General features: G+C 45.4%; 1 protein-coding gene across 1 annotated transcript in view; it reads left to right on the top strand.

The window, feature by feature from the left end:
* Nucleotides 1-13,692, top strand: part of FAIM2 (Fas apoptotic inhibitory molecule 2) — a 147,091-nt gene that overhangs the window by 67,415 nt on the left and 65,984 nt on the right. Inside the window, exons 5-7 of the mRNA XM_030195455.1 lie at nucleotides 3,161-3,214; nucleotides 6,920-6,970; nucleotides 10,488-10,527. Of these exons, the coding sequence (XP_030051315.1) occupies nucleotides 3,161-3,214; nucleotides 6,920-6,970; nucleotides 10,488-10,527 (145 nt within the window). The remainder of the gene's footprint in view (nucleotides 1-3,160; nucleotides 3,215-6,919; nucleotides 6,971-10,487; nucleotides 10,528-13,692) is intronic.

The following is a 13,692-nucleotide window of genomic DNA, read 5'->3' as shown; positions in this document are numbered from 1 at the left end:
TTCCTAAGACATGGATGTCTTTCAGCAATAATGGAACAAAACAAAGACACCCAAGATGTTGTGTGCTAGACCTGTTTTTATAGCGAATAGCTGCAGTGTGAACTGAACCCACTTCCCCAGGATCAAAGTCTGCTGTATTAACCACTAGGCTACTCCTCTACTGTACACAAGAGGTGCCCCAAATGACTAGATGACCACTGGAGGGACTCGGGGATCACCTCCCCTTACTCCCCCAGTGGTCACTATCCCCCTCCCACCCCCAGAAAATGTGATTAAAAATATTACTTGCCAGCCTCAGATGTTATACTCAGGACAATTAGAATAGCATGCAGGTCCCTGGAGTAGTCTAGTAGTGGTGCAGTGCACTGCAGACAGGTGGATCCAGGCTCCTACCTCCCCCTACTTGTTACACTTGTGGAGGAAACTGTGAGCCCTCCAAAACCCACCAGTGCTCTCTTCGGGCTATGGTAGTGGTGTACAGTTGGGGGTAGTGTGTTTTGGGTGGGCTCAGCAGACAAAGTAAGGGAGCAATGGTTAGATGTGTACCTGGGAGCATTTTATAAAGTCCACTGCAGTGCCCCCAAGGATGCCCTATTGTTTTCCTGGGATGTCATTTTCCACTATTCTACCTGATACCAAGCTTTCTATTTTTTTATAACATCTGAGCCTTGTGTCTATTGTTTATCAGTAGATTTGGGCTTTGAATTCAGATCTATAGATAAAAAGGAGGTCTTGTTATATATATCTAAATACTTCATAGCAAGAGTGTACATTCCCTAATTACCTGTCCCAATGCAACTGAAGCTTTTACCTCCTCAGTGCATGTAAATGATTTCATCCCTGTGTGGATTCTCTGATGCCGTGTGAGGGTTTCTTTCCAACCAAAGCTTTTACCACACTCAGGACATGTTAATGGTTTCACTCCTGTGTGTATTCTGTGGTGTATTGTGAGGTTTACCTTCTGACCAAAGCTTTTACCAGACTCTATACATGCAAATGGTTTCTGTCCCGTGTGGACTTTCTGATGCACTTTGAGATTTACATTACAACCAAAACTTTTACCACACTTAGAACATGTGAATGGTTTCACTTTATTATGGATTTTCTTGTGTATTTTGTACGTTTTGTATTTGGATGTATTTGTTTGAAAATGTACCAAAAAATAAAACATCCAAATCACAAGACATTTTTCCAAACAGCATTTTCAAAAGGAAAAGATAGACTTTTTTTTTTTTGTAGAAAATCACCTTTCCTGTTCTGATTTTGGACGTTTTACAAAAAACGTCCAGACTTAGATATCATATCCAAAAATGCCCCTTGACATGCCCAAAGTCACAAGGAGCAGGGATTTTCAAAGGATGCCCAATAGGGATTTTCAAATGGGAAGAAATGTCCATGTCTAAAAAGAAGGACATTTTTATCTAGACCTGTTTTAGTCACCTCCAGGTTACAAAAGGTTGCTCTATTTGAGCAGCTGACCACTGGAGGGATTAAAGCATTGGTTGCTGCCTGCCTCCCTTTCCTCTGAAAGCAAAACTGGAAAGGAAACCCAGGCTGTTTGTCAGCTGCAGGTATTATACCCATTCTGAAGAAAGCAGCAGGAAAGGGAAAGGGGACTTGATATACTGCCTTTCCCTGATTTTTGTAGCTACATTCAAAATGCTATATATAAAGGTACTTCTTTGTATGTGGGGCAATGGAACATCAAATAGCTTGATGTTAACAAGGAACTGCAGTAGGAATGGAATCCGGTTCCCCAGGTTCAGAGAAGTAGCCTAGTGGTAGTTCAATGACCAAGGGACCTACATTCAAGTCTCACATTACCTTTTTTTTTTGTTTTTGTTTTTCTATTTCTGAGCCTTCCAGAAACAGAAATATACCTAAAGATATGACATCTGCAAGCCTGAAGGCTATTGAAATGGTGTACATTCAGGTACAGTAGGTATTTTTCAGGTCCTGGAGAGATCACAATTACAAAACAATTGTTATAGTGTAGTTTGAACCTGTATCCCTTGGTTTATAGGCCACTGAATCAGTAGGCTACTCCTTTGTTCTGCAGAGATGTCTAGCTAGCCATAGTTTTTTAAAATGATGCTAGACAGACCTTCATGTCCCTGATTTTTTTGTCATTCAAAAGTTGGACCTTTCACTTTGGGAAAATGGCTATTTGTTATGGATGTTTTCAGTACAAAAACGTCCATCTTGTAATTGAACAGGAAAGCTAGCTGTTTTTCCTCTTTGATTATGGCTGTGAGATGGACAGAGAGGGAGGGCGTTTGAATGTCATGAAAAGGAAGTTTTTTTGGACTTAGGACTGTTTTTTTTTTTTAAATGCCCCTCCACATGTTCGCTAGCCTCTGGTGAGCTTATAACTAATTTTGAATGTGGCCCCATTGTGATTGCACCATGAGAACTACAAGGTCTGGGTATTGGAATCTGACATTGTTTTACTGCAGTGGGCACACTTTCTGAAGCTACTGGGTTTCTTTGGCTATTGGGAGGGACATCAGAAGAAAAATATCTATAGCAAATTCAAATAGCTTGATGTTAATGATGTCAACCAGTGACATGATGCAGCAGTAATGGTGCAGGTTGCAGCCATGCAAAAATGAAGGAAAATATAGAAAACTTTAGCTAAGATGTCTCTCATTTGTGAAGTTCCTTTTTTTTTTTTTTTTGCATGGCCACAGTTTGGTCCAGGATGAAAAGATAATTTTTGAAGACATCTTTCAGATACTCATAACCCATGGAAAAATACATGTCAGGCTGTACAGAAAAGGTGTGAACTGAAACAGGGGGTGACCCTCAACAGTGATCCAACAGCGGAACTCCATCACCTGCTTGTCAGAGCATTCTGGAAACTCTTAAGGTTCCTTTACACTGCTTTGTTCTGGGCTTCATCAGATGACATCATCCACTTGTAAGCACTAGTCTCTTTCCAGTTTGCCCTAGGAGAACAGTGTTCACTCATATCTAATACCTATTTAGGGAGAAACCAAGATGTGGGGATACAGTAACCCAAATGTTAATGGCTTTCTGTATAGCTTGTGATGTGGAAATTGCAGTTTTCTCATGAAGTCCTGACTGCTGATTCTTCTCTTCATAACAGCTTCTCTTGAGTTCTAATTTTCTACACTCTGCTCTCTCTTGTCTCTTGCAGTGAGCCAGTAAAAGGATATGTCCAGTCCAACCCAGCCTGGTACCTTGCTTCGTAGTGAGTATTTGTTCTTTGACCTTCATTTCTGTACTAGCTTCGGTCATTCCCTTCCTGGTATAACACAGTGGTGTTCACTACTTTTTAAGTCAGGGCCACTTGGGATTCAAATGGCTGAAGGAGAGCTGCCAGATATCTTCCCATGTATTTCATTTCATTTTTCATATATTCATTTTTTTAAATATCCTGCATTATCCAAAACATGTTTGGTTCAATGTGGCTTACATTATAACAGAGTGAAAAAAAGTAATTTACATGATGACAAAGAGGGGCATAATCGAAAGGGATGTCCTCGTTTCGATTTGGACGTCCTCGCAAAACGTCTCCATCCAGGGGCGGGGAAACCCGTATTTTCAAAACAAGATGGACGTCCATGTTTTGTTTCGCTAATACGGTCAGGGATGCCCAAATCCTGAAATTTGGTCATCCTTAGAGATGGTCGTCCCTAGACTTGGTCGTTGCTGATTTTCAGCGATAATGGAAACCAAGGACGTCCATCTCAGAAACAACCAAATGCAAGCCATTTGGTCATGGGAGGAGCCAGCATTTGTAGTGCCCTGGTCCCCCTGACATGCCAGGACACAAACCGGGCACCCTAGAGGGCACTGCAGTGGACTTCATAAATTGCTCCCAGGTACATAGCTCCCTTACCTTGTGTGCGGAGCCCCTCCCCCCCCAAAAAAACAAAAACCACTACCCCCAACTGTACACCATTACCATAGCCCTTAAGGGTGAAGGGGGCACCTAGATGTGGGTACAGTGGGTTTCTGGTGGGTTTGGGAGGGCTCACTGTTTCCTCCACAAACGTAACAGATGGGGGGGATGGGCCTGGGTCCGCCTGCCTGAATTGCACTGCACCCACTAAAACTGACAGGTACCTGCATACTGCTGTGATGGACCTGAGTATGACATCTGAGGCTCCACTAAGGTCAAGGTCTATAATTGTTCTCCTTCTTGTGGTTGCTGAACAAGCTGCTCTATAAAGCAGTCCAAGATTTTATCAAGAAATTTTACCTCCTTAATTTCCACTAGCATTTCTGCATCTGTCTGTTCATTCTGGCCAGGTGGATGGTAGTCCTATCACTGTCCTTTTCCCCTTTTCACATGAAATTTCTATCCATAGGGATTCCAAGATATCTTTTGTGTCCTGCAGAATTTTCTGAAGGATAAGTCTGCTAACAATTATTAGCTATGTACTCCCAGGTTCTATACATGGTGCCCAAGTTAGGCGCTGATTTCCACATGCAGTTTCTATTTCTGTGCATAACTTAATAGGTTAATTAGCTCTTAATTGGTGCTCTGGATAAATCAATTGACCTTAACAAGCATTAATTGGAGCCAGTTAGTAGTTATATGCAGAAATGCCTTATGCCCTATTCTATAACCCTTGCATCTAATTTCCATTGTGCTTATCTCAAAACTGGGTGTGACCATAGGAGGGGCATGGGTAGATTGAGTGCATGCCTGGAAATTGGGCACAGGGTTATAGAATACTACCATTACTGCACCTAACTCCTGGGACTTCAGCACCAGCATTTACACCAGCCTTTGGCTGGAGAAAGTGCTTGCACCTAATGTTAGGCGCGATAATGTTGATTTAAACTTGTAGTCTGCAAAGGCAGCTCCATGTGGAACTGCTGTTATAGAATTTGACCTTAGCATGCATCATCTCTGTGCCCAACTTTTGGCAACCTTTATTGAATTTCCCTCCTAAAGGGTAAAGGATCATTAATTTGATATACTTCCTTTCTGTTTTACAACTAAAGCACTTTACATTTATTATATGCAGGTACTTTCTCTGTCCCTAATGGACTCACAATCTAAGTTTTGTACCTGGAGCAATGGAGGGTTAAGCAACTTGCCCAGGGTCCAAAGAAGCTGCAGTAAGAATTGAGCCCAGTTCCCCAAGATCTTAACACACTGCACTAACCATTAGGTGGCTGCAGATTCTTTTTCCTGGCTGCCGGGAGTGAAGGTGAATGAATCTCAATCAGGAATGCTGAGCACAGCTTCCAAACAATTCAGATTAACCAGTGCTGGAGATATGATACTGGGCTCAAAGGCCTGTAGGTCTGACTCAGTGTTACATGTCTCATGTTCTTATGAACTTGAAAGAATGATCATTATGTTTATGTTTAGGTCTGGATATAGGGAACTTGCAATTTAAGCACCTCTAGCTTGGCATCCAAAAAGGGAAGGAAGGAATGGTGCAGCCAGCTAATGTCACCAGAGGTTTCCTAGTTGATCCTGCCTGCAGCTTCCATGCCAGTCTCCAAATTCCAATATCAGCATAACAAGTGATAGAAACAGCCCTGGGACTCTGGAAATTTGTATCAGATTCAAACATACATTTTGTGGTCTGGAAAGCTCCTGCATGGCAGCATCATTAGTTAAATCTTATCCGGCGTATAAGAAAGCAAATAGAATGTTAGGAATTATTAGGAAAGGAATGGAAAATGACAAAGAGAATGTTACAATGCCTCTGTATCTGTCCATGGTGTGACCGCACCTCGAATGCTGTGTGCAATTCCGGTCACTGCATCTCAAAAAAGATATATCAAAATGAGATAAGGTACAGAAAGGGCAACAAAAAAGATAAAGGGAATGAGATGATGTCCTTACAAGGAAAGGCTAAAGCAGCCAGGGCTCATCAGCTTGGAGAAGAGATGGCTGAGGGGAGATATGATAGAGGTCTATAAAATACTGAGTGGAGTGGAATGGGTAGACGTGAATTGCTTGTTTACTCTTTCCAAAAATACTAGGACTAGAGAGCATGCAATTAATCTACTAAGTGGTAAATTTAAAACAAACTCAACATGTATTTAAACTCTGGAATTTGTTACCAGAAAATTTGAGGCCCTGTTTACTAAGCCACGCTGTAGGCACGCTAACTTTTTAGCACACGCTAATGCTAGAGATACCCATATTTTCCTATGGGTATCTCTAGTGTTAGCGCACGCTAAAAGTTAGTGTGCCTAAAGGGCAGCTTACTAAACAGGGCCCTTGGTAAAAGCAGCTAGCTTGGCAGGGTTTTAAAGAGGTTTGGATATTTTCCTAAAAGAAAAGTCCATAAGCTATTGTTAAGATGGACTTGTGGAAAATCCAGAGCCGTAGCGAGGAGAGCTGACACCCCCCCCCCCCCCCGGGTGCAGCACGGCGCACCCTGCTCCCGCTGGAGCACACTCCCCCCCCCCCCCCCGGAGCGCATACCTGCGGCGAGAGATGGGCGGGAGGGCCGATCTGCCCCGACTGCATGTTGCTGGGGTGTGTCGGCTCCGCGCTTGTTCACTGCTCTCTCTGTCCCGGAACAGGAAGTAACCTGTTCCGGGGCAGAGAGGGCAGTGCACCAGCGCGGAGCCAGACACCCCCCAGCGGCGTGCACCCGGGGCGGACCACCCCCCCTGCCCCCCCTTCCTATGCCACTGGGAAAATCCACTGCTTAATTCTAGGATAAGCAGCATAAAATCTGTTTTACTGTTTTGGGATCTTGCCAGGTACTTGTGACCTGGATTGCCCACTGTTAGAAACAGTATACTGGTCTTGATGGACCATCAGTCTGTCCCAGTATGGCAATGCTTATGTTCTTGTGGGCCACAAAAAACCATCATGACTTATTCTGAGCCTTCCTACCTGTGCTGCCATTGTCCATCCAGTAAAACCAGCAACAGATTCATTAACTAGTTCTTTCTTTCTCTTCCCTCTCAGTGGTGTCTTCTTTGTGACCTACTTGATTTTGGCCTGTTGCACAAATATCAGGTAAAGTCCTTTTTCCATAATGCGCCAAAGTAGTGGCACTTAGATAGAGCTTTATTATTGGTGGGAGTGTGGTTCTATTATTTTCAGCACTCTGAGATCGCAGCAGCATAGCAGTCATGCCTGGTACATTACCATAATGCATTAATGCAACCATATCTTGATGCAATAATATAAAGGTGGGGATAGTGCTGGGCAGACTTATACATAGTAACATAGTAACATAGTAGATGACGGCAGAAAAAGACCTGCACGGTCCATCCAGTCTGCCCAACAAGATAACACATATTTGCTGCTTTTTGTGTATACCCTACTTTGATTTGTACCTGTGCTTTTCAGGGCACAGACCGTATAAGTCTGCCCCGCACTATCCCCGCCTCCCAACCACCAGCCCCACCTCCCAACCACCGGCTCTGGCACAGGCACAGACCGTATAAGTTTGCCCAGCACTATCCTCACCTCCCCAGCCCTGCCTCCCAACCCCGGCTCAGACCGTACAAGTCTGTCCAGCACTATCCCCACCTCCCAACCACCAGTCCCGCTTCCCACCACCGGCTCTGGCACAGACCGTATAAGTCTGCCCAGCCCTATCCCCGCCTCCCAACCACCAGCCCTGCCTCCCGATCTTGACTAAGCTCCTGAGGATCCATTCCTTCGGCACAGGATTCCTTTATGCTTATCCCACGCATGTTTGAATTCCGTTACCGTTTTCATTTCCACCACCACACAGACATTCACCCCCAAACACCCAGTCCCCCCCAACCTCTCTCACTTACACGCACACAGCCTTTAGGTTTGTCAGCCCATACTGATGGAATCTTTTACCTCTGTGGCTCAGAGGAAAAAATATATATATTTTTGGTGTAGGACTAAAACTGAAATCTTTCAGGTTCGTATGGAATGATTTCCAGAAGAGGGATTTCTGTTTGATATCCAACTCGCAGCTTATTTTAAATATTCCACCTCTCTCACTGCATACTTTAAACAGATCAGAATTACAACTAAAATAATTAGTGTAGAAATCAAATATTTTTAAAAAGTCACTCATATAAGCCCTAAAACTTGACAGCAAAGAAATTAAGATCTTTTTGATAGTAAACTGCTAAGTTTTAGGGCCTTGTTTACTAAGACATGTCAGCATCTTTAACACACCTACAATCAGCGTGCGCACTAACCGGGTAGGCGCCTGTGCCAGAGCCGGTGGTGGGAAGCGGGACTGGTGGTTGGGAGGCAGGGATAGTGCTAGGCAGACTTATACGGTCTGTGCCAGAGCCAGTGGTTGGGAGGTGGGGCTGGTGGTTGGGAGCAGGGGCGTATCTGCGTGGGGCCACAGGGGCCTGGGCCCCCGCAGATTTCGCCCTGGCCCCCCTCCCCGCCATCAACCCTCCCCCGCTGCTTACTTTTGCTGGCGGGGGGCCCCAACCCCCGCCAGCCGAGGTCCGACCCGCAATCTCCATATTTCGTCTTCCTCCGTGGCCATGTGCTTCAAGGAAGTAACGCTGCAGTGCTGATTAGTTGAATCCAGTTCGGCGTCTGACGCCAGCAAAAGTAAGCAGCGGGGGAGGGTTGACGGCGGGGAGGGGGTGGAGAGAGGCGGCGGCGGCGGGGGGGGGGAGGGGAGGGAGGCAAAAATGTGCCCCCCCTCTCTGGCTCTGGCCCCCCCTACCGCCGGATTCCAGATACGCCCCTGGTTGGGAGGCGGGGATAGTGCTGGGCAGACTTATACGGTCTGTGCCCTGAAGAGCACAGATACAAATCAAAGTAGGGTATACACAAAAAGTAGCACATATGAGTTATCTTGTTGGGCAGACTGGATGGACCGTGCAGGTCTTTTTCTGCCATCATCTACTATGTCTTAGTGCTGCACTGCAGCAGTGAGAAGACATTTGTGTCTCAGTGCCAGTGCAGGTAATGCAGCTGTATCTCAGCACTGTAATATAGCACAGGTAATGCAGCTGTGTCTCAGTAAAGTAATAGAGTACAGGTGATGTTGCAGTGCCTAAGCAATGTAATACAGTTTAGGTATTGCAGCTGACTCAACACTGTAATACAGTGCAGGTAATGTAGCAGGCTCTCAGCAGTTTAATACAGTGTAAATAATGCAGCTGTTTCTCAGCACTGTAATATACTGCAGGTATTGTAGCAGTGCCTCAGTAATGTAATACAATGTAGATAATCCAGCAGTGTCTCAGCAGTAGTGGCATAGCCAGACAGCCAATTTAGGGTGGGCCCACAAATTCATCTCTTCCCTGCCTCTCTCATGCTCCCCATACCAAAAGAGATACCTGAGCTGGCAAGGATTTGCAAGTCCCACCCACCAGCTGAAGACCTCCTCTTGGCAGAAGGAACACTTACAACCTATGCAGCTGGTGGCAGTTTGTGTCCCTGTGCCGCTGACATGGCTAGCCTCCGTGCGTGCGCACAAACAAAGCATGTGTGAGGGGTGGGGTGGCAGCAGGTTGGGGCCACACACTGCCACTGGCTGCATTGGGTACAAGTGTTCCTTCTGCTGAGAGGAGGTTTTCAGCCAGCTACACCAATAAAGCACTGGGTTTTTTTTGATGGGCCTGAACCCAAAGTGGGTAGGCCCCGGCCCATCCATGGCTACGCCACTGCAGAACTATAATTCAGTGTAGGTATTGTAGCAGTGCATCAGCAATGTAATACAGTGTAGATAATTCAACAGTGTCTTAGCACTCTAATATAGTGTAGATATTGTAGCAGTGCATCAGAAACACAATACAGATTTGAATTGTTCAGTATAAAGCAGAATGATGCAGATGTGTTCCATAATTCTATGTAGAATGATCAGTGAATATACTAATAGAATTTCTCTAACAATAATAGGCAGTTCTATTTCCCATATCCTATATAATAATTTGTACCTCCAACGTTCTCTGGCTGGCTGGCTGGCTGGCTGGGTTCGTAATATCTCCTGACATCAGCAAGCCTCCAGCGTTCCCTTCCCTCTCACTGTCCCGTCTTCGCGTAAACACATAATGACGTCAGAGGAGGGCAGAACAGAGAGAGGGAAGGGAACACAGGAGGCGAGCTGACGTCAGGATGTTGCAAACGGAATGGAAGCCAGCCAGCCAGAGAACGTTCAGGTACAAATCGCTGGACATGGAGGGGAGGAGAGAATCGCGGGACATGGAGGAGAGGGGAGGGCAGGGCAGAGGACAATTGATGGACATGGATGGGATGAGAGGAGAGAATCGCGGGACATGGATGGGAGGCAGGGAAGAGGAGAATCGCTGGACATGGAGGGCATGGGATGGGAGGGAAGAATTGCTGGACATGGAGGGGAGGGCAGGGGGAGAGAGAAAAACATGCTTACACGAGAGCCTTCCTAGGGCCCGTTTCATTACTGATGAAATGGTTCCACTAGTTTATATATAGTTAGCAGATGAAAACCAAGGTCAGCTTTTGTCATTTGCTCAGTGATCAGGCAGATTTTAAGAAAGATGGCTTCCATGCTCTGGAGTAGCAACCTTTACCTATTTATTGCCTTGCCTTACAGGAGACACTTCCCATGGAATCTGATTCTCTTGATCATCTTTGTAAGTAATGATTGCATGCAGTAAAAATGTTCCATTTACTCAAGGATGATTTTTCCAAGGAAAGAGATAGCAGGTCGAGAGGAAGAGATAGCAGCGGTAGCAAGGGTGCAGCAAACTTCTTTTTTCTACCTCTTCAGCTTGGAAAAGAGACGGCTGAGGGGGGGATATGATTGAGGTCTACAAAATCCTGAGTGGAGTAGAATAGATAAAAGTGAATCGATTTTTCACTTTTTCAAAAAGAACAAAGACCAGGGGCCAGTCAATGAAATTACATGCAAATATTTTTAAAACAAATAGGCAAGGCCGCCGAGAGGGGGGTGGTCAAAATTCCCCGAGTCCGGCCTCCAAGGGGGGCCCGGCTCCTGAAGGGACCCGGGTGATCGCTTCCCAACAGGAGCAGGAGAGAGAAAACTTCGGTGCCGGGCCCCCCTTGGAGACTGAGGAGGAGTAGACACAGCAGGGCTTCGGGCCAGGGCCTCTGATTTGGCTGGCAGGCGTCCCCCCAGGCCCCGCCAGCAGAAGAGGTCTTCCTCCAGTGCTGTTCTTCAATCTCTGCCGCATTGCCTGCCAAGCGGCTGCTTTTCTCCTCAGGCCGCTCATGCTCAGTTTTGAAACCGAGCATGTGCGACGTGTGAGAAAAAGCAGCCACAGGGTCAGGGTAGGCAATGAGGCAGAGTGAAGAGCACTGCAGTGCTGGAGGAACACTTCTGCTGGCGGGGCCTTGGGATCCCTGCTAGCCAAGGTATTTGGAGTTGCGGCGGGGGGGGGGGACGGCAGTGGCAATGATCCTGGGGCGGCAGCAGCAACAGTGATACTGGGGGGCGGCGGCGGTGACGATCCTGGGGTGGCAGCAGCAACGGTGATACTGGGGGGCGGCGACGGTGACGATCCTGGGGTGGCAGCAGCAACGGTGATACTGGGGGGCGGCGGCGGTGACGATCCTGGGGTGGCAGCAGCAACGGTGATACTGGGGGGCGGCGGCGGTGACAATCCTTTTTTTTTAATTGATATTTTAAATTTTACATCACACAAGCTTAAACAAAACTTGTAAAGAAAGTTCGGTTAGTTACAATTAAATTTAGTTGAAGATAGTTCTAATAAGGAAAGACAGAGAAAAAAAAACTTAACCTCACAAAAGTCCACAAGTGGAGTCCATTGATGCTATATTGGAGATATAAGGAAAATACTTCAACATATATATATCGGTTGCAACAGATTCACTATCAAATAAACAAAGGTTATTACTCAATCTTATTAGTTTTAGATGTTATAAAAGAAGAGAGTTGACTAGGATCATAATATACGTATTTCATTGACTGATAAGTGACCAAACATTTACATGGATACTTAAGAAAAAATGTAGCTCCAATTTTTAGTGTCTCTTGTTTCTTCTGAAGAAATGTCTGGCGTAGTTTTTGCGTTTCTCTCGAAACATCTGGAAATACTCTAATTTTTAATCCTTTGAAAGTTTTATCCTTATTTTTAAAAAACATGTTCAATATCCAGATCATATCTGGAGTTAGAGCTACTGTCGCCACCAAGGTGGTTGGTATTATTTGATCTAATTCAGAAGTTTCCAACAAAGCTGTAATGTTAAGCTCTTGATTATACTGGTTGTTCTGTATCTGCTGTTCCTCCATTTTCTTCACGTGAAGGTAAAAAGCCTGAGCAAATGGGGGAATATTCTCTTCCCCTATTTCCAAAATTTCTTTAAAGTAATTTTTTAACATCAGAGATTGTTGTGGAAAATTAATAAAATGCAAATTATTAATCCTAGAGCAATTTTCCAAGATCTCTGTCTTTCTCCTAAGATTAGTCAAATCTTTAAGCATAGTCATTTGTCGTGTCTATGTTTGCTGCAATTCTTTCTCCTGCTTAAGGACTTGTGTCTTCACTGATTTCAAATCATTTTCTATTTCATTTACTTTCCCATTTATTGTAACCATTTCTTCATTAATTTTCTTTTTCTGAGGACATAACGCCTTCCCTAAATCAGCTATCAACGCCCATAAGTTATCTAGAGTCACTACGGAAGGCTTTTTAAAGAAATTTGTAAATGAAATGTTCACTACCTCAGTTTGTTGTAAAGTTTTCACATCTTCAGTCGTCTCTCTTGTCTCCTCCACTGAAATCTGTGCCAATTGTGCAGTTGAATTGAAAGTTTGAAGACTTCTCAATTCCTCCGGTAGAATTGAATCTGCTTCCCTTCTTGCTTCACTTGACAACACTTCGGTATTCGAGTTTGCAGGCGCTGATATCGGAGAACTGCTTCCATATGGCTGTGGGGGAGGAACTCTGTCGTCGGGGCTTAATGAAACTTCCAGCCCAGATCTCTGCCGTGGGTTTCCAACTACCCTTGGCTGATCTAGCAGGCCGTTCAACAACGCTAACGAATCTGGAGTTCTCTGTAAATATAAATCCATCGGACCTGAAGTTGCTGGGAAGCTGCAGCCGCAGCTTTACCCCTTCTCTTCAGCATAGGAAGGAAAAAAAAGCCAAAATTCAGCGGAAATTCTCAGGAGCTCTATTTGCACATCCGATTCATTCGGTAGCCATCTTGGACTCCCAGCGGTGACAATCCTAGGGGGGGCGACAGCTCTGCCCTGGACCCGGCTCTGTCTCTTGGCGGCCCTGCAAATAGAAGGAGTATTTATTCACTCAGAGAATAGTTAAACTCTGGAACTTATGGCCAGAGGATGAGGCAACAGCGATTAGCGTATCTGGGTTTAAAAAAAGGTTTGGACAAGTTTCTGGAGGAAAACTCCATAGTCGGTTATTGAGATGGATATGGAGGAAGCCACTTTCCCTGGGATTGGTAGCATGGAATGGTGCTACTAATTGGGATTCTGCCTGGGACATCTGGATACTGGGCTAGATAGACCAAATGACATTAGGTCTCTGTCACCTTTCTCCCTCTATCCCTGTCCCTGCCAGTCACTGCCTTTCCTCCTACAACTCACTTCCACCAGTCTCTCTGTCCCCAACAAGCATGCCCACAGCTCCCCACTAGTTATGACCCCCTCTCTCTCATCCCCACCACACTCTCTCCCTTCTCCTGCACTTATTCCAACTCACCTTACACAGACTGTTTCTGCCCCTTCCCTGTAGGACAGTGGCTCTTTGGGTGCCAGGGCCATAGCTGTCTTGCTTTTGTCTGTCCTACTG

Source organism: Microcaecilia unicolor, chromosome 3 (assembly GCF_901765095.1).
Source record: "Microcaecilia unicolor chromosome 3, aMicUni1.1, whole genome shotgun sequence".
In the NCBI taxonomy this organism is placed as follows: Eukaryota; Metazoa; Chordata; class Amphibia; order Gymnophiona; family Siphonopidae; genus Microcaecilia; species Microcaecilia unicolor.
Note: the sequence above shows the minus strand (reverse complement) of the source record. Positions and strands in the feature narration are given on the sequence as shown.